This window comes from Oncorhynchus mykiss, chromosome 23, assembly GCF_013265735.2.
Source record: "Oncorhynchus mykiss isolate Arlee chromosome 23, USDA_OmykA_1.1, whole genome shotgun sequence".
In the NCBI taxonomy this organism is placed as follows: Eukaryota; Metazoa; Chordata; class Actinopteri; order Salmoniformes; family Salmonidae; genus Oncorhynchus; species Oncorhynchus mykiss.
Window position 1 is genome coordinate 30,291,618 of NC_048587.1, and position 24,185 is coordinate 30,315,802.

At 41.9% G+C, this 24,185-nt stretch overlaps 1 protein-coding gene across 3 annotated transcripts in view; it reads right to left on the reverse strand.

The window, feature by feature from the left end:
• The window catches only part of LOC110502559 (attractin-like protein 1), a 349,969-nt gene that overhangs the window by 137,549 nt on the left and 188,235 nt on the right, over positions 1 to 24,185 (reverse strand). For 2 of the 3 annotated variants that reach the window (XM_036960140.1, XM_021580677.2), the window contains exons 26-27: positions 21,392 to 21,453; positions 9,960 to 10,038 (exon numbers count right to left, since the gene is read on the reverse strand). In XM_036960140.1, coding sequence (XP_036816035.1) covers positions 9,960 to 10,038; positions 21,392 to 21,453 — 141 coding nt within the window. Of the gene's footprint in view, positions 1 to 8,486; positions 8,621 to 9,959; positions 10,039 to 21,391; positions 21,454 to 24,185 lie in introns of those variants that run through there. The other variant, XM_036960141.1, reaches the window with a different exon arrangement.

A 24,185-nucleotide genomic window follows, 5' to 3' on the forward strand; every position in this document is an offset into this window, starting at 1 on the left:
CCTAAGCATACAGCTAAGACAACGCAGGAATAGCTTTGGGACAAGTCTCTGAATGTCCTTGTGTGGCCCGGACAGAGACCGGACTTGAACCTGGTTGAACATCTCTGGAGAGCCCTGAAAATAGCTGTGTAGCAACCTGACAGAGCTTGAGAGGATCTGCAGAGAAGAATGGGAGTAACTCATCAAATACAGGTGTGCCAAGCTTGTAGCGTCATACGCAAGAATATCGAGGCTGTAATTGCTGCCAAAGGTGCTTGAACAAAGTACTGAGTAAATGGTCTAAATAGTTATGTAAATGTCATATTTCAGTTTTGATTTTTATACATTTGCAAACATTTCTAAAAACCTGTTTTTGCTTTGTCATTATGGGGTATGGTGTTGAGACTGATGAGGGGAATAAATTATTTAATACATTTTAGAACAAGGCTGTAAGGGTCAAAACACTGTCCGAATCCACTGTATATGTGTATATATTTACAGAAAATATATGCGGGATTGGAAATGATGCAGGCAATTACACTGATGGAAGCTATAATCTACTTGCAATATTAAAGCTGATCTACCCCCGCCCCAAAAAACTATCAAAAATAAATAAAATGGAAGACATTTCAGACACCAGCCTGAAGTCAACCCCCACCATCAATCACCATGACAACAAGGATCAGCATGTCAGAACATACCTCAGAATGTGTAGGGGGATATTATTACAAAAAGTGAGCCTTGGGAAGGAAGAAAATAAATGAAACCAGAACAAACACAAATAAAACTGGTGTGAGCCACGTTATGGCTCCAGGGAGACGTCCTTGCCACGTCCCTCAGAGCATTAGGCGCAGGGTCCCTGGCTCCTTTGAAGATTGACATTGGAGTTTGGCGACGGGCGTTTCAGATCCCTGCGAAGCTGGGGACCTTCAGACTAATCTAACGTCAGATGATAAAAGCAGTCACCTGTGAGGAGCTGATAGTGTGGACTCATTAATGCACAGTGGGCCCGCAAACATCACAGCTGGGTTTGAAGACTGATATAGTGTCCCTGTCTCTCATATTTACTCCAACTTCTGTGTCCTCGTCGGCCTATACCCCAATACAATGTATTAACTATCGATCATACAGCTTGTAACCAAAACAAACTAACACAAACTCGGTTGTGTTTACTTATGCTTTATGTATAATCTGATCATTCTGATGAAAAATTGTGATTTATGGCTTAGAACATATGGTAGACTGGCTAACATGGTGGTATAATACAGTTCACTGTATGAAAGGACAAACTGTGGTTTTAACCAAATCGACCGATGAATCTATCCCTAAATGGAAAGAAAACTGATGATCTTTCTGTCTTGAATACAATGATGAAAGAGCATGGTTAGACTTAGACTCCGCCTGTACGAGTGCTGTGGTGGCACGCAGAATAGCTGGCAGCCTATCTGACTGAGTGTTGCTGATGTTCAGCGGCTAGGTTAAGCAGCACAGCATCGAGGCTCATCCCTTTGCTTTGTTTACACTGAGGCTGTCCAGGGGAGCCAATGCTTGGCCACATTAAACCCTCCTAATCTACCACCTCTATTAATGGCTGCCAAATATGGGGTAAGGGTGATTTGATGCCAACTGGCCCAGACAATATAATCTGTCCAACAGGAGATTGTGGTCTGTGTTGCATTGAGTGATAGGTCTATAGAGGGTGCCAAGTACCGTAGGCCTTCAGAGTCACCTCAACTCACAGAATAAAAAATAAAAATAAACTTTATTTAACTAGGCATGTCAGTTAAGAACAAATTTTTATTTGCAATGACGGTCTACACCGACCAAACCCGGACGACGCTGGGCCAATTGTGCGCCGCCCTATGGGAATATGCTATGGGAATAACGTTCTCATCAGAATAATTCTCTCTCTCAACACAATAGGTGGCTGCTCCACTACTACCGAAGAATATAATAACTTCAATAACTAGACTATCAAACATCTAAATTATTAAATGTGATTACTGGAAGATGTAATTGCTTTCAAATTTGGCTAATTTGAGAATAGCAGGGACAAGTTAAGAAAAAAATAGCCTTAAAACCTCAAATTTAATCACATTTCTGTTCATTATGTAATGTTTTTGCAGCTCATACAGCTGAATATCTCTAAACTTTAATGCAATAATGACAGCAAAGAAATGACACAATATGTTAATTACGTTATGCAAAGTCTAATTTAAAATAATAAATATAATGGGGAATTGTGGTAATTATCATACCGACACCAACAGGTCAGAAGTGCCCAGCCTTAACAAGTCTCACCTAATATGATAACGCACACAAACACACACACATACAAATGATGGTTTAATTTATGCCCACAAAATTAATGTTGCTCTTTTGAGGACGACAGCGGCTAAACTAAATTACAGGAATAAATCAGCATTTAATCAGAGAATTGGGCAACATCTGTCTGTGGTTTGGAATAGCAGTTACATTGGACTGGGGACTAGAGGGGATAGATGGTAATTTCAGAGGGGAGCTGGTGAGAGACATATGCGCCACTTCCATACTCTACAATCTGACTAAACCCAATACATATTTTAGCTGTGTGAATATTTTCGGGTAAATATTAGTCAACGCTAATGTAAAAAGCTAATTTACGGCAGTAAGCTGCTTAACATGGCCATCAGACAACCAAATTATTACCACAGTAATGCATAAAATTGACAATTAAATAAGAAAGCCATTACCTATTAATTTGTTTGTTTATTTGTTTATTTATTGATTGCGAGATGAAGAGCAAGCTTAATGAGGTTAGTTGTCAAAATAGGGCTTTTCCCCAGTCTACAGAGGGGCAGCCCTATTAGGGGAATCAAAGAGGTCTGTACAAGCTGTCGTGTGCATCATCGTTACAATTTCAAAGTAGTTTTGATTGTTTGATCTCATATCCCAAAATTATTGTTGGAAATGTAATTAGCGTGAGCCCAGTTGTATTTTCCTCTCTGCTGGTTGTGATCCATAATTAACTCTGAAGAGATCCCATTTTCACCTTCGCTAGAACAATCCCTCCAGAGTTTCACCCATAGGATATGTGCCAACAGATGATAAGGACTACTGTGAAAAGTGCTACAATATAACTGTCAGTACATTGCAATTAAGTCAAATAATGAGACATTTGCCTTTACCGTATTACCAAAGACAGTACAGTAAGATATGCAAAAACTGCTTCCCCAATGGAAATCCCTGACCACGCTTGTAGGCGATGTTGGCTATCTAAGCTCATACACAGAAACACGTCACTGGGTCTAACGGGATTCTCGCCCCAAACTGTGCATATGCAGGCCGCCAAATCAAAAGCATTCCTTCGATATAAAGTTGTTTTTGACAAAAATGTGTATGTGTCAGGTTGTCACTTTCACGAGGTTGGATTAATAACATGTTCAACTACTTAAGACATTGTCTCGAATTTAGGTTGTACCTTTAGATTTAGAGAAAATTAACAGCTAAGGAAGAATCCATTATAAGATCTGGATACATTGTGGGGTTGTCACGATACCAACATTTTACTAACGATACAATACCAGGCCAAGTATCACAATACCAAGAAGTATCGCAATTACACGGGGACAAAATTCAGAGTGGCCTAGCGTCCTGTTTGCCCTGTCCCCCTGACGCTTGTTCCTGCTTTCTAAACGCTATGCGCATGTGCTACACAAAAAACCTGTCACTGATATTCACAGTTCTACTCAATACAACACATATAGAATTTAACTTCACACTGTATAATAGAATACTGCATATTATGGCGATTTGCTCATATTTGCAAAGGCCTACCTTTGATTTGGTTGGAGAAATGGGAGGAAGTAATATACATGCATAATGATCTGCATGTCATTGTGTCAGTAAGGGGAAAACACTGCATGAAACCTTCCTCACTCTTCAGTAAACAGACCCACCTAGACTGTCCCACCCTCTCACACACACTTTCTCTCTCTCTGTCACCCTCTCACTCATAAACACACCACTCTCTCTCCCACAAACATACTGATACCAACTTTAGAAACGTAAGGCACCGAGAAATAGAATGTTTATATATTTTAGGCTTACATTAGGCCTATATGAATCCTACCTTTGAAGCACATCTCATGAGTAGCAGACCTTTTTTCCTTTCTTCTAATTTGACTGGACCTACTGTCAAGTTAGAAGGTTGTTACCTCGGTAATGTGACAGATTTTTTGTTGTTGTTGTTATCTAACCAATAATTAGCTACCTGGAATTAGTTTAAAACGGCCCACGACATGGTTTGCTCCAACGTATCAAATGCACAAATGTAACAAAGAAAACTCATCAGGGACTGCATCCCCAGTCATAGTCACAGCTAAATTACACTTAAAAAACTTTCAGGAATAGATGTGCAGGGAGAGCGGACGGAGAGAAGCAGGTGAGTGATGGCTGGAATGGGATGTGACTGCTGGCTGGCTGATTACAGTTACCACACGTGGTATGATATGAGCCTGAAAGTGAAGTGGACATTATTGGACCGGCACATACAAAAGTGACTGTTGCTTAAAAAAAAATGCAACTGTATTTATAAACAAAACAGAATTCATTAACAGTTTATAACAGGCGCCAGCGGGTTCTTTAGATTGGTAGGGCCGAAAAATGTAGTAGTATCATATGAAATGGTACTACGGTATTCTAAAATGTTGGTATCATGACGTTTTGGTACTGTGATATTGCTGTGGAACCTGTATACCGTGCAACATTCATACACTGATATAGATAAAACTGCATACAAGCTTTATTCACGCTAATGATTTACTGAAGCCCAAAGCACATGCGGTTTACATGGAGCAAAGGAGTCTTCTAATCACGTCAGAGGACCGTGATGCAGCATCGATTCCCCCAGGGGCCTGAGTATAATTTATAATATTCCTTTTTTTTGTGTCACTTATATAAATGCTTAAAACAACAACAACCCCTAGAATTCTTGTTTACAACACATTATAAATTATATTAACAAGGCAATCTTAAAGAGAAATGAGAACTTGTTCAGAAACGACCGTTGGAGCCCGAAAAATAATAATGGCTATTATATATTAGCCCCATTTGGTCCAATTGACCAAGTCCCCGAGCACCTACTGGAACATCAACAATTTATCTCATCACTCCTGCATTAATAACATTAAAACAGGAAGATCATAAAAAGACAGCATCCAGCTCCATTGATTTGCATTGTTAATTTCCCGCTTGATGGTGCAGGGTGAGTAATGAAGGAAGTAGGTAGGCATACTCCTGCGTAGTTAATCACAAAGTTAGGAGCTGCCAGCACTGAAGTCAGACAATTGCTTTCCACTGTTTCTGACAATGTGCGCGCACGTGTGTGTTTACCTCAGTCTAGTAATGTCCTTTCCCTCACTTCTCTCCAACATCTACCCTCGCACACAGCTAAAACCCTACCAAAAGTGTGAGTGAGTGAGTGAGTGAGTGAGTGAGTGAGTGAGTGAGTGAGTGAGTGAGTGAGTGAGTGAGTGAGAGACATATACACACAAACATGCTAACACTCCATTCCTCAACTGACCACAGGCATGCAGGTGCTAGAACAGTTCTCACACTATCTTTTTGACATCCATCTTATTCATTTGTTTGTATTTAACTACACACAGTTGAAGTCGGAAGTTTACATACACTTAGGTTGGAGTCATGAAAACTCATTTTTCAACCACTCCACAAATTTATTGTTAACAAACTATAGTTTTGGCATGTCGGTTAGGACATCTACTTTGTGTATGATACAGTACATTTTTCCAACAATTGTTTACAGACAGATAATTTCACTTATAATTCACTGTATCACAATTTCAGTGGGTCAGAAGTTTACATACACTAAATTGACTGTACATTTAAACAGCTTGGAAAATTCCAGAAAATGATGTCATGGCTTTAGATGCTTCTGATAGGCTAATTGACATAATTTCAGTAAATTGGAGGTGTACCTGTGGATGTATTTCAAGGCCTACCTTCAAACTCAGTGCCTCTTTACTTGACATCATGGGAAAATCAAAAGAAATCTGCCAAGACCTCAGAAAAAGATTGTAGACCTCCACAAGTCTGGTTCATCCTTGGAAGCAATTCCAAACGCCTGAGCATACCACGTTAATCTGTACAAACATTAATATGCAAGTATAAACACCATGGGACCACGCAGTCGCCATACCGCTCAGGAAGGAGACGCGTTCCGTCTCCTAGAATGGAACGTACTTTGGTGCAAAAAGTGCAAATCAATCCCAGAACAACAGCAAAGGACATTGTGAAGATACTGGAGGAAACAGGTACAAAAGTATCCATATCCACAGTAAAACGAGTCCTATATCGACAATCTGAAAGGCCGCTCAGCAAGGAAGAAGCCACTGCTCCAAAACCGCCATAAAAAAGCAAGACTACGGTTTGCAACTGCAAATGAGGACAAAGATCGTACTTTTTGGAGAAATGTCCACTGGTCTGATGAAACAAATATAGAACTGTTTAGCCATAATGACCATCGCTATGTTTGGAGGAAAAAGGGGGAGGCTTGCAAGCCGAAGAACACCAACCCAACCTTGAAGCACGGGGGTGGAAGCATCATGTTGTGGGGGTGCTTTGCTGCAGGAGGGACTGGTGCACTTCACAAAAATAGATGGCATCATGCGGGAGAAAAATTACGTGGATATATTGAAGCAATAGCTCAAGACATCAGTCAGGAAGTTAAAGCTTGGTCGCAAATGGGTCTTCCAAATGGACAATGACCCCAAGCATACTTCCAAAGTTGTGGCAAAATGCCTTAAGGACAACAAAGTCAAGCTATTAGAGTGGCCATCACAAAGCCTTGACCTCAATCCCATAGAACATTTGTGGGCTGAACTGAAAAAAAGTGTGCCAGCAAGGAGGCCTACAAACCTGACTCAGTTACACCAGCTCTGTCAGGAGGAATGGGCCAAAATTCACCCAACTTATTGTGGGAAGCTTGTGGAAGGCTACCCGAAACGTTTTACCCAAGTTAAACAATTTAAAGTCAATGCTACCAAATTCTGATTGAGTGTATGTAAACTTCTGACCCACTGGGAATGTGAATGAATAAATACAAGTTGAAATGAATATTTATCTCTGACATTTATTATTATTCTGACATTTCACATTCTTAAAATAAAGTGGTGATCTTAACTGACCTAAGACAGGGAATTTTTAGTAGGATTAAATGTCCGGAATTGTGAAAAGCTGAGTTTAAATGTATTTGGCTAAGGTGTATGTAAACTTCCGACTTCAACTGTACCTCTCTGTTCTAACCGTGGTCATAAAATAGGGCTACAGCCCCCTGTAATATATGGGATGTAGTAAAATAACTAATGCAGCAGGATGTGTGTGATATCAGTGCCCCTGGTCTTTACCCCATGGGTGACATGCTGCATTCAAGCTGAGTGTTAGTGTCCACAAAGAGAGTGAGGCACAGTGAATGCAGCATTGCAGCTCTTCTGTGACATGGGACTCTTCCTCATTAATAATGTAGACGTGTCCACAAGCAAGTGTGCTCTCACTGGGAAACAAGGCTAAACAAATACAGGGCTAGCCAGGTAAGAGGAGACTTTACACTACACTGCAGATGTCACCACCATTCATTCATAATGGAATAAAACTTTGCGTTTTGGATTTAAGTCTGCCGCATAAGCACAAACAGGTGTGTAGTACAGGTACAATATCTATATTTGATATTCTCTGTGGCAATCCAAACCCCACACACACATTTCTGCAACAGTAGATACAGTACAGCAGAAGACGTCCTGTAGGTACAGTGCCTTGCGAAAGTATTCGGCCCCCTTGAACTTTGCGACCTTTTGCCACATTTCAGGCTTCAAACATAAAGATATAAAACTGTATTTTTTTTGTGAAGAATCAACAACAAGTGGGACACAATCATGAAGTGGAACGACATTTATTGGATATTTCAAACTTTTTTAACAAATCAAAAACTGAAAAATTGGGCGTGCAAAATTATTCAGCCCCTTTACTTTCAGTGCAGCAAACTCTCTCCAGAAGTTCAGTGAGGATCTCTGAATGATCCAATGTTGACCTAAATGACTAATGATGATAAATACAATCCACCTGTGTGTAATCAAGTCTCCGTATAAATGCACCTGCACTGTGATAGTCTCAGAGGTCCGTTAAAAGCGCAGAGAGCATCATGAAGAACAAGGAACACACCAGGCAGGTCCGAGATACTGTTGTGAAGAAGTTTAAAGCCGGATTTGGATACAAAAATATTTCCCAAGCTTTAAACATCCCAAGGAGCACTGTGCAAGCGATATGTAAAATGGACTAATAAGATGTGCACATTTTGATAAAAGGACAGAGCTAAAACAGGCGGGAATTTTCCCCTCTGTGATATTAAAACCATGACACATCTGAAAGCACAGCATTTGATGAAGAGAAAACCACCAACTGTGGCAGCCTTGGCAGAGGAGGGACAAAACCCTCCTCTTGTCAAATCTCAATGGATTTAACAGAAACCGAGCATGTTACATCTCAATTAAATCCACACTGATGTTTTTATTGATTTTAAAAGCCCAATCATGACTTATTTAAGTTGCACATTGGTATGCGTGTATTTATGTCACCGTTTTGCGGCCTGTAAAGAAAACAGAAGAGTAGAAAAAGAGACAAATGAAACCGATGTGGCATCTGTTGCAGCTTTAAGTGATATATCACTCCATTCCACTTCGTTAAGCGTCACTCCGTCAGAGTTAATTGGATCATGAGGAGCAGTAATTAAGGGGAATGGCCTTGTTTATCGCTGCGCTCCGCTCGTTAAGGAGTGAGTCGTGTTTGCAGAGCGGGCGACATTAACACAACCTTCAGAACAGCCGGGGGGGTCGGGAGTTGCCTTTGCACTGGAGGGGGGGGTGAAGCCTTGCCTGCAGGGGAAGCTACTAGTGAACAGCACACAGTGAGTGTGGTACAGAATGTGATGGGGGGACAACTACCGTTATGAAAACATTCTAGAGTCTACCCTCCTTTGTTGACATGTAGAGTCACAGACAAGGTCAGTCAATGTCTTTGAGGATCTGGTCTGTTCAATTGTCCATGAAAAGGTGAAGAAATCATTTTGGAACACCTTCCTAATATTGAGTTTTGCTCTTTTGCTCTCAGAACAAAGAAAATGTGTTGGGGCATAGACCCTACAAGGTGTCGAAAGCATTCCCACAAAGATGCTGGCCCATGTTGAATCCAACGCTTCCAACAGTTGTGTCAAGTTAGCTGGATGTCCTTTGGGTGGTGGACCATTCTTGATACACACGGGAAACTGTTGAGCGTGAAACACCCAGCAGCGTTGCAGTTCTTGGCAACCTTAAACCGGTGTGCCTGGCACCTACTGCCATACCCTCTTCAAAGCCACTTCAATCTTGTGTTCACCCTCTGAATGACACACACAATCCATTTCTTAATTGTCTCAAGGCTTAACAGGGGACACAATAAGGGATCATAGCTTTCACCTGGATTTAGCTGGTCAGTCTATGTCATGGAAAGAGCAGGTTTTGTATACTCAGTGTACATATAGACTACCAGAAGCTCTTACCAATGCATAGGAAATCATGTATTTATGTTTAAACCCACAGAGACAGGGACAAACACAAACATTTCTTTTTTTTTGTAGACACAAACACAAACCCAGAGTCTGAGTTAGTGAGAATAGAGCACCCTCTCATTTGTGCCAGTAAGTGGGTTTGAATCTGGTGTTGTACTGTGTGATCCGCTCATGGGTCGAGTTCTAGGCAGACTACATTCCAGTCGCCCGCCAGATCCATCTACCTCCTAAGATATAGTAATCTGATACCCGTCTGCACAGTAAATGATGTGGCATGTGACCATTGGTAGATGTGCGCAGGGCAACTGCAATGTAATCTACCTGGAACGCCACCAAGGTTACCAAAAATTAGGACAACTGAGGAGATTGACCTATGACCTACCTCTCTCCTCCTGGATGCCCAGCACGTCTGTTTGACCTTCCACACCACCGCTGCCACCAGCAACAGGGACAGGAAACAGCTGCAGCAGAAAACAGCACAATCAATCAACCAATCAATCAATAAATTGTCGGCAGGTAGCCTAGCTGTTAAGAGCGTTGGGCCAGTAACCGAAAGGTCGCTGGTTTGAATCCCCAAGCAGACTAGGTAAAAAAATTGTCGATGTGCTCTTGTATGTCGCATTGGATAAGACTGTCCGCTAAATGGCTAAATGACTAAAATGTAAATGTGATTTTAATTAGATCATCACCCATTATCTATTCATTCTAGTATTTACATGAAATATAATATAATTTCACAACAGTACCACGAGGAGGTAAGGACAAAAGTAGCTGTTCAATCAAAACTCCAGTTTCAACTGTTCTGCTTTATTATTATTCGACCATGCTGGTCATTTATGAACATTTGAACATCTTGGTCATGTTTTGTTATAATCTCCACCCGGCACAGCCAAAAGAGGACTGGCCACCCCACATGTGCTCTCTCTAATTCTCTCTTTCTTTCTCTCTCTCGGAGGACCTGAGCCCTAAGAGCATGCCCCAGGACTACCTGACATGATGACTCCTTGCTGTCCCCAGTCCACCTGGCCGTGCTGCTGCTCCAGTTTCAACGTTCTGCCTTATTATTATTCGACCATGCTGGTCATTTATGAACATTTGAACATCTTGGCCATGTTCTGTTATAATCTCCACCCGGCACAGCCAGAAGAGGACTGGCCACCCCACATAGCCTGGTTCCTCTCTAGGTTTCTTCCTAGGTTTTGGCCTTTCTAGGGAGTTTTTCCTAGCCACCGTGCTTCTACACCTGCATTGCTTGCTGTTTGGGGTTTTAGGCTGGGTTTCTGTACAGCACTTTAGAGATATCAGCTGATGTACGAAGGGCTATATAAATAAATTTGATTTGATTTGAAATTTGATATTCTTTAAATATATAATAATGCATAGAACTGGCATGACGTCACAAGGGGGTAGTGACTATTTTAATGGTTTGGCAGTCACATGATCAATCTGTTAACGCTTTATTATAACGTTCAGTAATAACCATTTATAAGGCATTCAAAAATAGTTTGCTCGCCATTTATTTATTAGTATACCTACGTTTTGTAAATTTGTAAATGCTATATAGATAGTTATTCACACAACTTTTGAATCATTTATGAATTATTCATACGATTAGGTGTTCTTTTAAACCATTTTACAAATGACATTTTGCAGTACCTGATCTAACGTGAGCACTACTAATACTTTAGAAATACTTTAGCAATGTTTTGAATGGCCAGCGTAATCATCTCCTCGAAAGGTTTGTCAGTGTACAGTTGTGGCCAAAAGTTTTGAGAATGACACAAATATTAATTTTCACAAGGTTTGCTGCTTCAGCGTCTAGATATTTTTGTCAGATGTTACAATGGAATACTGAAGTATAATTACAAGCATTTCATAAGTGTCAAAGGCTTTTATTGACGATTACATGAAGTTGATGAAAAGAGTCAATATTTGCAGTGTTGACCCTTCTTTTTCAAGACCTCTGCAATCCGCCCTGGCATGCTGTCAATTAACTTCTGGGCTACATCCTGACTGATGGCAGCCTATTCTTGCAAAATCAGTGCTTGGAGTTTGTCAGAACTTGTGGGTTTTTGTTTGTCCACCCGCCTCTTGAGGATTGACCACAAGTTCTCAATGGGATTAAGGTCTGGGGAGTTTCCTGACCATGGACCCAAAATATGGATGTTTTGTTCCCCGAGCCACTTAGTTATCACTTTTGCCTTATGGCAAGGTCCTCCATCATGCTGGAAAAGGTTGGGAGAAGTTGCTCTCGGAGGATGTGTTGGTACCATTCTTTATTCATGGCTGAGTTCTTCGGCAAAATTGTGAGTGAGCCCACTCCTTTGGCTGAGATGCAACCCCACACATGAATGGTCTCAGGATGCTTTACTGTTGGCATGACACAGGACTGCTGGTAGCGCTCACCTTGTCTTCTCCGGAGAAGCTTTTTTCCGGATGCCCAAAACAATCGTAAAGGGGATTCATCAGAGAAAATGACTTTACCCCAGTCCTCAGCAGTCCAATCCCTGTACCTTTTGCAGAATATCAGTCTGTCCCTGATGTTTTTCCTGGAGAGAAGTGGCTTCTTTGCTGCCCTTCTTGACACCAGGCCATCCTCCAAAAGTCTTCGCTTCACTGTGTGTGAAGATGCACTCACACCTGCCTGCTGCTATTCCTGACCAAGCTCTGTACTGGTGGTGCCGCGATCCCGCAGCTGAATCAACTTTAGGAGACGGTCCTGGCGCTTGCTGGACTTTCTTGGGCACCCTGAAGCCTTCACAACAATTGAACCGCTCTCCTTGAAGTTTTTGATGATCCGATAAATGGTTGATTTAGGTGCAATCTTACTGGCAGTAATATCCTTGCCTGTGAAGCCCTTTTTGTGCAAAGCAATGATGACGGCACGTGTTTCCTTGCAGGTAACCATGGCTGACAGAGGAAGAACAATGATTCCAAGCACCACCCTCCATTTGAAGCTTCCAGTCTGTTATTCAAACTCAATCAGCATGACAGAGTGATCTCCAGCCTTGTCCTGGTCAACACTCACACCTGTGTTAATGAGAGAATCACTGACATGATGTCAGCTGGTCCTTTTGTGGAAGGGCTGAAATCCAGTGCAGTGGAAATGTTTTTGGGCGATTCAGTTCATTTGCATGGCAAAGAGGGACTTTGCAATTAATTGCAATTCATCTGATCACAATTGCTATCTTCATAACGCCTTCCGTGTACAGCTAGAAAATAGCTTTATAACATTCTGTACATGCAAATTGCCATCATACAAACTGAGGCAGCAGACTTTGTGAAAATGAATGTGTGTGTCATTCTCAAACCCTTTGGCCACGACTGTAATTCGCGGAAGATTTGGTTGCCTTGACAGTTGTCATTTCTCCATGTGCCTGCATAGAGTGCTGCATGTCTATTTACCTTAGAGAAAACTACAAAAATGGCCACCAAAGGTCTAGCAGCACCGAAAACTATGAAATGGACTTACTAGCACCGAATTACTATGAAATAAGACTGCGGAGGTAAACCAAGTGAAATATGGGGAAATAGCATGAAATCAATTGGACCCATGGAGTGGGTCAAGGAGAGTGGCCATCTTACACAGAGCAATGTCACATAGAATGATCCCAATGCCAATGACATCTGGACATTAGATCACACAAAGCCTGTCTTTCAACCAGAGCTTTTACAAGTCCTGGAGGCCAAAGAACCAAACCACCAAGGCAGGAAGTAGTGTAGAAGTCCAAGACAATCGCTATCTTCATAATGCCTTCCGTGTACAGCTAGAAAATAGCTTAGAAGCAATGACCACATCGTAAAGGGCTAAAGAGTTGTAATTAGCGTGACATTTCCAAGCCAAGCCTGCTGAAAGGCTGTGGAAATGCTCTTTCTCATGTGTTCTCAAAAACCACTATTTCAGTACATAAACTATCAGACTGAGGAATTTGCCTAATTAGCGATTTGAACCATATACTGACAGTATGGTACATACTTACAGTTGTCACTATAGCTGCATGTGTGTGCAGGTTTGACAGGTTTGATTAAATATGACCGTACAGTACGTCAAGCTATGACCAATTTCTTCACCAATGTCTAAAAACGTTGGGAAAAGACATAAATAATCCTGAATGTCTCACACAACCCTATGATGGCTATAGCTCCATATTGCTGGCAGGAGTATAACTGGGACTGTTTGGAACAGACACTTCCTCCTCTCCAACACCGCTCGTTGGCTTGGCCATATTTCAAAGCCCAATCAGTAACAGTCCATCATTCCACATCAAATCTATTAACTCAGCCTGCAATTAATCCCAAACAGGGTGGCTTACTGCACTAATGGGGAGAGGAGAAGACTAACTGTCACTATTAAATAGGTATTAGGGGGGTTTATTGGAGTTTCTTACACATATAGCTTTAGCCAAGTCATCCGCAACCAATGAGATTCAAACCAATGAGTTCCATGTGCAGTTCTGGGGTGGATGGGAGGGCTGAGTGGGACGGATACAGTGTATGTTTCATTGTGTTTGTGTGTTCATTTTGATTTTGTGTGTGTGTGGGGGGTGGGGGGGGGGGGGGGGTTGGTTTTGCTATCCTGACCAAGTGGGGACATTTCTCTGGTCCCCACATAAAAAAAAGCTATTTTAGGTGTAGGTTTACAGTTAGGTTCAGAATTAGGGTTAGGGTAAGAATTAGGAGTTGGGGTTAAGGTTAGGGTTAGGGTAAGAATTAGGAGTTGGGGTGAAGGTTAAGGTAAGAGTTAGGTTAACGGTTAGGGTTAGGGAAAATAGGATTTTGCATGAGAATCAATTGTTTCGTCCACACAAAGATTTTTGAAAGAATGTACAATATTTGCACAATCAGGTGTGTAAAGCATTTGGAGACTTACCCAGGAAGACACAGCTGTAATCGCTGTCAATGGTGATTCTAACATGTATTGACTCAGGGGTGTGAATACTTGAATATATTTCTGAATTTAGTTTTCAATAACTTTATAAACATTCCTAAAAACATGTTTTCACTTTGTCATTATGGGGTATTTTGTGTAGATGGGTGAGCAAAAAAAAGTCAAGTGGTATCGATACTTTCTGAAGGTACTGTGTGTATGTGTGTGTGTGTGTGTGTGTGTGTGTGTGTGTGCACGTGGGGCACTGAGGGGCTGAGGGTTAGTTGTTCAGTATTGTGGATCACATGAACATGGGGAAGGGGTTTATAACACGTCCAATCATCCGAACCATTGGAGAACATATCACCAACACCCAGCAGCAAGCTACAAGATCGATACCCAATCCTCCACACACAATCCACAAATGACCAAAAGAAAGACAATTCCATCTGTACACCATAGAGTACCAAGCTGTTAAGCAATGATATTCCCCCAGGCACACAGAATGGCAAAAGGCTGATTTCTAAGGGAGCCCAAATAGTGGATAACACAATCCCAATTTGTTTACCTTTCTATCAGTTACAAAGAATAGCACACAAAGCAGTGTTGTTTGTCAAACCGCCTGGAGTATCCCTCGGGTCGCAGCGGCACAGAATGTTGATAGCCATTTTGAAATAATTGGGACAGCTGATAGAGGCTTATTAGCCACTTAGCTTTGTATATTGTCTCTGTGCTGAACTTGAGCAAGAGAAGAAGGAGAGATGATTTCTAATCAACTTAGAGAGAGGAAACGAGTAATTGGACCAAACTGAACTGCAATGTCACCAATTAGCATTGGGGCTGAAAAGGAGAAGCAGCATAAACACTCCTTCATTACAACAATTTTGCTTGCTCATTTAGGGAACCGCTCTGGAAAGTGTGAACGAGAGAGAGAAAGAGAGAGAAAAAACTATTTAACCACTCTTCAAAGAAAAGCTGGTCAAATTAGCTTTTAGAAGTTAATCAGAGTCTGTTAGAATACTACTTCATGTCGAGAGTTTAGTTTGAGGATGAAATTAGATGAGAATCTTCCAACCTTTTTTCCCTCTCTCGTTTCTGTCTCATGTATACAAGTGTACATATGTTAAAGATATACATGATGTAACTTAGGAGATAGGAGATCATGTGGCATTGTCACACACACACGGAGTCAGACAGATAGGATGACAGGTGAACTGTACAGTAAAGATAATTGCAGAAATATAAGTAGTTTGGATGAACACTAAAATAGAGGAACAGACACCCAGAGTGTCACTCAAACATATGAAGATATACTAACAGAAAAACAGAAGAAATATGCTAAAAGAAAGGCATGTAGAGGGACAAAACATGTCCAGATGATCAAATTACTGTACTGTTGTTACAGTACCTGAAACAAGATAATGAAGGTGAAACCTATGACTGCATACTGCCCTAACTCATGGTTGGAGAAAGAGCACCTATGAAAAGCACTGATTTCTAAGGGAAAAGATCTCCTCCACTCTGTCTCTCGTTCCCCCCCTCGTCTCTCTCTCGACCCCTCTCTCCCTTCCCGGTTCCCGCTCTCTCTCTTTTCCCCTCTCTCTCTCTTTCTCTCTCTGTGGTGCCAGCTCCATCATGTCAGTGTGCTGTGCCCTCAGCCTGCAGGGCCAGACTCACACACAGGGCACCGCAGCTCTGCCGCCCTGCCACTTCATCTCTTATACACACCAATGGAGCACAGCCAACACACGAACACACACACACACACACACACACAAACATGCAATGAACAAAGCATACACTCACATACACAGTCACACATACAAAGACCACAAACTCGTACCCTCTGTGACATGCACATGCATAGCTTACATTTACACAGAAACATCTACAATCATGTTAACATAGCCACACGTGAACTCCTTTTTCCCCTTGACTAAAGCCTTTAATCAACTGAGGTCACATAGGGCAGCACATACTGCTTCTGCTAAAGCCTTTGAGCTGTGAGATGCAATTGGATGCATCTCACAGGACCCATGATGCACAGGGCTCTGTGGAGGTTTTACTTATTGTAATATAATTATAACTGCACTTGATCACTGAAGTAAACTTAACAAGGCAGGATAAGAGTAAACAGAACAGAGAGTGACATATTGAAAAAAACAGCTGTTACATCTGGGAAAAAAGTGGATAAAGTGCTTCAGGTGCTTACTAAAGAAGACAGTGGGTGAGAAGGAAGTATGTGCCACTATGAACAAGACACAGTGGAATAAGCTCTTGGAGCAAATGACTGAACCTTTTGACTGCCCAGTGCAGTCAAAAACATGATTTTCCTGTTTTATATATACAGTTGATGTCGGAAGTTTACATACACTTATGTTGGAGTCATTAAAACTCATTTTTCAACCACTCCACAAATTTCTTGTTAACAAACTATAGTTTTGGCAAGTTGGTTAGCACATCTATTTTGTGCAACAATTGTTTACAGACAGATCATTCACTTATAATTCACTGTATCACACTTCCAGTGGGTCCGAAGTTGACATACACTAAGTTGACTGTGCCTTTAAACAGCTTGGACAATTCCAGAAAATTATGTCATGGCTTTAGAAGCTTATGATAGTCTAATTGACATCATTTCAGTCAATTGGAGGTGTACCTGTGGATGTATTTCAAGGCCTACCTTCAAACTCAGTGCCTCTTTGCTTGACATCATGGGAAAAACAAAAGAAAACAGCCAAGACCTCAGCATTTTTTTTGTAGACCTCCACAAGTCTGGTTCATCCTTGGGAGCAATTTCCAAATGCCTGAAGGTACCACGTTCATCTGTACAAACAATAGGACGCAAATATGAACACCATGGGACCACGCAGCCATCATACCGCTCAGGAAGGAGACGCGTTCTGCAAAGGACCTTGTGAAGATGCTGGAGGAAACAGGTATAAAAGTATCTATACCCACAGTAAAATGAGTCCTATGAGTCCTATATTGACATAACCTGAAAGGCTACTCAGCAAGGAAGAAGCCACTGCTCCAATACCACCATAAAAAAGCAAGACTAAGGTTTGCAACTGCACGTGGACAAAGATCGTACTTTTTGGAGAAATGTCCTCTGGTCTGACGGGAAAAAAAATAGAACTGTTTGGCCATAATGACCATCCTTATGTTTGGAGGAAAAAGGGGGAGGCTTGCAAGCCGAAGAACACCATCCCAACCGTGAAGCACAGAGATGGCAGCATCATGTTGTGGGGGTGCTTTGCTGCAGGAGGGACTGGTGCACTTCACAAAACAGATGTCATCATGAGGGAGGAAAATTATGTGGATATATTGAAGCAACATCTCAAGACATCAGTCAGGAATTTAAAGCTTGGTCGCAAATGGGTCTTCCAAATGAACAACGACCCCAAGCATACTTCCAAAGTTATGGCAAAATGGCTTAAGGACAACAAAGTCAAGGTATTGGAGTGGCCATCACAAAGCCCTGACCTCAATCCCATAGAACATTTGTGGGCTGAACTGAAAAAGCGTGTGCGAGCAACGAGGCCTACAAACCTGACTCAGTTAAACCAGCTCTGTCAGGAGGAATGGGCCAAAATTCACCCAACGTATTGTGGGAAGCTTGTGGAAGGCTACCCAAACCGTTTGAGCCAAGTTAAACAATATAAAGGCAATGCTACCAAATACTAATTGAGTGCATGTAAACTTCTGACCCACTGGGAATGTGATTAAACAAATAAAAGATGAAAGAAATAATTCTCCATACTATTGTTCTGACTATCCTAACTGACCTAAAACAGGTAATTTTTACTAGGATTAAATGTCAGGAATTGTGAAAAACTAAGTTGAAATGTATTTGGCTAAGGTGTACAGTGGGGCAAAAAAGTACTTGGTCAGCCACCAATTGTGCAAGTTCTCCCACTTAAAAAGATGAGAGAGGCCTGTAATTTTCATCATAGGTACACTTCAACTATGACAGACAAAATGAGAAAAAAGAAATGCAGAAAATCAGAATGTAGGATTTTTAATGAATTTATTTGCAAATTATGGTGGAAAATAAGTATTTGGTCACCTACAAACAAGCACGGTTTCTGGCTGTCACAGACCTGTAACTTCTTCTTTAAGAGGCTCCTCTGTCCTCCACTCTTTACCTGTATTAATGGCACCCGTTTGAACTTGTTATCAGTATAAAAGACACCTGTCCACAACCTCAAACAGTCACACTCCAAACTCCACTATGGCCAAGACCAAAGAGCTGTCAAAGGACACCAGAAACAAAATTGTAGACCTGCACCAGGCTGGGAAGACTGAATCTGCAATAGGTAAGCAGCTTGGTTTGAAGAAATCAACTGTGGGAGCAATTATTAGGAAATGGAAGACATACAAGACCACTGATAATCTCCCTCGATCTGGGGCTCCACGCAAGATCTCACCCCGTGGGGTCAAAATGATCACAAGAACGGTGAGCAAAAATCCGAGAACCACACGGGGGGACCTAGTGAATGACCTGCAGAGAGCTGGGACCAAAGTAACAAAGCCTACCATCAGTAACACACTACGCCGCCAGGGACTCAAATCCTGCAGTGCCAGACGTGTCCCCCTGCTTAAGCCAGTACATGTCCAGGCCCGTCTGAAGTTTGCTGGAGAGCATTTGGATGATCCAGAAAAAGATTGGGAGAATGTCATATGGTCAGATGAAACCAAAATATTACTTTTTGGTAAAAACTCAACTCGTCGTGTTTGGAGGACAAAGACTGCTGAGTTGCATCCAAAGAACACCATACCTACTGTGAAGCATGGGGGTGGAAACATCATGCTTTGGGGCTGTTTTTCTGCAAAGGGACCAGGACAACTGATCCGTGCAAAGAAAATAATCAATGGGGCCATGTATCGTGAGATTTTGAGTGAAAACCTCCTTCCATCAGCAAGGGCATTGAAGATGAAACGTGGTTGGGTCTTTCAGCATGACAATGATCCCAAACACACTGCCCGGGCAACGAAGGAGTGGTTTCGTAAGAAGCATTTCAAGGTCCTGAAGTGGCCTAGCCAGTCTCCAGATCTCAACCCCATAGAAAATCTTTGGGAGGGAGTTGAAAGTCCGTGTTGCCCAGCAACAGCCCCAAAACATCACTGCTCTAGAGGAGATCTGCATGGAGGAATGGGCCACAATAGCAGCAACGTTTGACCTCTGTCATTGCCAACAAAGGGTATATAACAAAGTATTGAGATAAACTTTTGTTATTGACCAAATACTTTTTTTCCACCATCATTTGCAAATTCATAAAAAATCCTACAATGTGATTTTCTGGATTTTTTTTTCTAATTTTGTCTGTCATAGTTGAAGTGTACCTATGATGGAAATTACAGGCCTCTTTCATCTTTTTAAGTGGGAGAACTTGCACAATTGGTGGCTGACTATGTAAACTATGTATGTAAACGTCGACTTCAACTGTATTTCCACACTATGAGGTTGGAATAATACTGAAATTGTGAAAATTAAGATTATGCCCTTTTGGTGTAAGAACTATTTGAAAAGACCTGCTGAAATGGCTAATGAAGCACAATGCACAGTGTTTAATTTGGAAATCAGGAGCTGCCGAGAGCGCGAGAGGGGGGTGGGGGTGGGGGGTTGATCTGGGGAACTCTGAGGTACCGGAAGGGAGGAGAAAAAAAATAAATCACCTTTATAATAAAGAACTGCATGCATGTCATTGCATTAGTGTCGTGGCATAGAGCAGTAGAGTAGAGGCATTTACACACAGCCTTTTATAAATGCATTTCATGCCATTCTAAATTATTTTACATGACTGGAGACTTAGGCAGAATCTTTTTTAATACCACACAAATGATCTAAATTACTTTGACTAACAGAAAATCTGAGATCAATAAAAACGACCTTGAATTCATCAATAATTGTGTGGAGACATACTGTATGCTACAATATGAGGAGGAAATGATAGTCCTAAACATGCTTTTCAGTTTCACTGACTCACCCAGCTCACTCGCCAGAGATGGCCAATACATTCGTGCCAAAAGCCTATATCTCACTCTTGTTTTACTGTGTGAAACAATATTTGGAAGTTGATCAAATATTTTGTTAGCCTACGGCAGACAGATTAGTGTCTTCTACTTTCAGCAGGCACCATTTGGTTTCCAACCTGTTTTCCCGCGATTGTACTTGAAATATTGCGAAAAGCCTGTTTTGTCTGCATGCTGTGCACTGACAGACTTGCTGCGCGTTCCCGACTGAAGGCTATGCCTTGTTACTGGGCTACACACAATCCACAGCTTGGAAATTTTCGAAAATAAGTTGTTGATCCTCTGTGGCAAAATTATGCAACGCTGGAGAGATGTGAGTTGAAGGCTCATGTCCATCAGAGTAGAGAGAAAGATCATAGAAAGTGAATCTAATTCTAGTTCTGTGAGAGATACAGGCGTGCTACTCACACAACCATGGCCATGCATTGGTCTCAAACATAGGTTACAATGTTACGCAAACCATAAGCCCGGGCCAACCCAACCCAAATCAACTCTTTTTTAATGTATTTTTTAAATGGGTGGATCAGCTTAATATTGAGGAAAGAATGTTGCTTCCATCAATGTAATTGTCTGCATAATTTCCAATCCCCCATATATTTTTGGGGGGTAAATATATATATATATATCCATATACATATACACATACCTATATAGACATACATATTTATTTTTTTAATATACAGTCTAAGACAGAGAGGTGCCGGATCCTGTTCCGGCAAGATCTCTCTCAAATTAAGCACTGACAACGCATGTGATCGGCTCATTCAGTGAAACTGGTTGACTGACAGAAGATGGCCTGGAGACAGCAGACATAATTAGGTCTGTTGTCTTTTTTTACTAAGCAGAAAGGGATTAACCATGGGAAATTGCATCTTTGTTTGCCTTATTAGTTCCATCTAAATGGTACGTACCTGAAAAAGGTGACAAAAAACTGCACCAGGTCCATGATGCTGTTGTGCTGGGAGAAGGCGATCTATGGAAGAAAGGACAGAGAAGAGAAGGATGTGAGAAGGATGTGAGAAGGATGTGAGAGACATTGAATACATTACATACAGTGGACAGATTGATAATAATGTAATAAAACATATGTTGTTGACAAGAAACCAAAGTAGACAGTTACCACTAGAATAATTCAATATAGTAGTTTATGCTACTGATTGGCTAGTGTAAATAAATGCATTACTGTATATGGTTATACAACATGTAACAAGGACTCATGTGAAACCACTGTTTTGTAGATTAATATCTGCTTTACCTAAGGCTAGTGGTTGCTATGATCCTTTACATAAGTTAAATAAGGCGACTACTTTTTCTTTGCGATGCAAACTGCCTTAGCTGCAGAATCATGTTCTCTCCCATTCCATGATTAGTATGAGAGGTGTATGACTAAATCTACCTCCCAGATGTGTAGATCAATTGAATATGGCAAATATACAGTAAATCCAAAGCTCTGTGAGACTAAACTATTCAATGGTATATTCAACTATTGTGATTTTCTCATTCGTTAGCTCATGCAAGGGGATATTGAATGGCGTGTTGATATGTTTTCAGGTATAATTTCAAATAAAATGTTATTTGTCAAATGCAGCGAATACAACTGGGGTAGACTTTACCGTGAAATTCTTGATCATGAGCCATTTCTAAAAATAGTAACACAAGAGGAATAAAATACACAAAAAATGTAGCTATATACAGGGAGTACCAGAACCAGATCAATGTGCAGAGGTACGAGGCAGATATTGATACAAACTTATCCAAGATGGAGTAGCAGTCAGACGTCTTTTGTCCTCATCTTGTCGTGTCCCGTGTATATATATTTGTATATATTTTTCTAAACACTCTCCTGCAACCCACCTCACCCAATGTGGTGCGGACCTGTTTTTTTCTAAAGTATTATTCACCTCGAATCCGGAATCCCCCAACAGAAGCTAGCCAGCTCACTAGCTACTAGCTAGTAGTCAGCTAACCACTGCTAGCGGTCATCAGCTAACCTTTAGCTAGGAAGGATCTCGCCAGCTGGTACAAAGCGACTCAAACCAGAGCATACCGGACCATATCCCTGGACTCCTACCGTAAGCTCTGGACATTTTCACCTGGATCTTCGCAGCTAGCTAGCTGCTATCCGAGTACTGGCTAACGTCGGTCCCGGAGCAAGCACCAATTAGTCTGGAGCTAGCCCATGCTAGGCCCTTTCTCCCGGCTTGCTAAACAGGCCCATCAGCAACTCCTGGGCTACAATACCCGAACCCCTTCTACTACCGGTACGGGGCACGGAACCCCACCAATCCTTCACGACTGGACTACGAAGTAATCTGCTCGAGGGGGTACTAAACTGGCCTCTACATCGCGACCACCCCTAATTGCCTATCCACAAGCATCGGCCCACTAGCTGCCTAAAGCATATTGGATTGTTAGCTATATAGATCCATCGGCCAATTTCTTGGGCCACTATACCTATTTTCCCAATTGGACTTGGACCCCTCTGCTACTCGGAACCCTACTAATCCATCACGACTGGTCTATTGACGTCACCACACGCGGAGGCCAAACAGACTTTACTCCGTCAAGACTTCCCTCTAAGGCCCTTCTGCTAGCTTGCTAGCCCCGGTCCCCCGGACCATTTAGTTGCTAGCCCCTAGCCCCGGACCATTTAGTTCCACCTCCCACATATGCGGTTTAAACGTCTCCAGAGACAATATCTCTCTCACCATTTCTCAATGCCTAGGTTTACCTCCAATGTACTCACATCCTACCATACCTATGTATGTACATTATGCCTTGAATCTATTCTCTCACGCTTTCCACCTGGCTACCCCTACCCCAGTCAACAGCCCTGTTCTCCCCACAGCAACACAGACACTCTAGACCCAAACTGCTACAGACCTATATCTAGTCTACCCTGTATTGCTAAGGTCTTTGAAAGCCAAGTTAACAAACAGATTACCGACCATTTAGAGTCCCACCGCACCTTCTCCACTATGCAATCTGGTTTCAGAGCTGGTCATGGGTGCACCTCAGCCACGCTCAAGGTCCTAAATGATATCATAACCGCCATCGATAAGAGACATTACTGTGCAGCCGTATTCATTGAGCTGGCTAAGGCTTTCGACTCATTCAATCACAACATTCTTATTGGCAGACTCAACAGCCTTGGTTCTCAAATGACTGCCTCGCCTGGTTCACCAACTTCTTCTCCGATAGAGTTCAGTATGTCAAATCGGAGGGCCTGTTGTTCTGACCTCTGGCAGTCTCTATTGGGGGTGCCACAGGGTTCAATTCTCGTACCGACTCCATTCTCTGTATACGTCAATGATGTCGATCTTGCTGCTGGTGATTCTTTTATCCACCTCTACGCAGACGACACCATTCTGTATACCTCTGACCATTTGGACACTGTGTTAACTAACCTCCAGATGAGCTTCAATGGCATACAACGCTCCTTCCGTGGCCTCCAACTGCTCTTAAATGCAAGTAAAACTAAATGCATGCTCTTCAACCGATCGATGCCCGCACTTGCCCGCCCGTCCAGCATCACTATTCTGGACGGTTCTGACTTAGAATATGTGGACAACTACAAATACTTAGGTGTCTGGTTAGACTGTAAGCTCTCCTTCCAGACTCACATTAAACATCTCCAATCCAAAATGAAATCTAGAATCGGCTTCCTATTTCGCAACAAAGCATCCTTCACTCATGCTGCCAAAC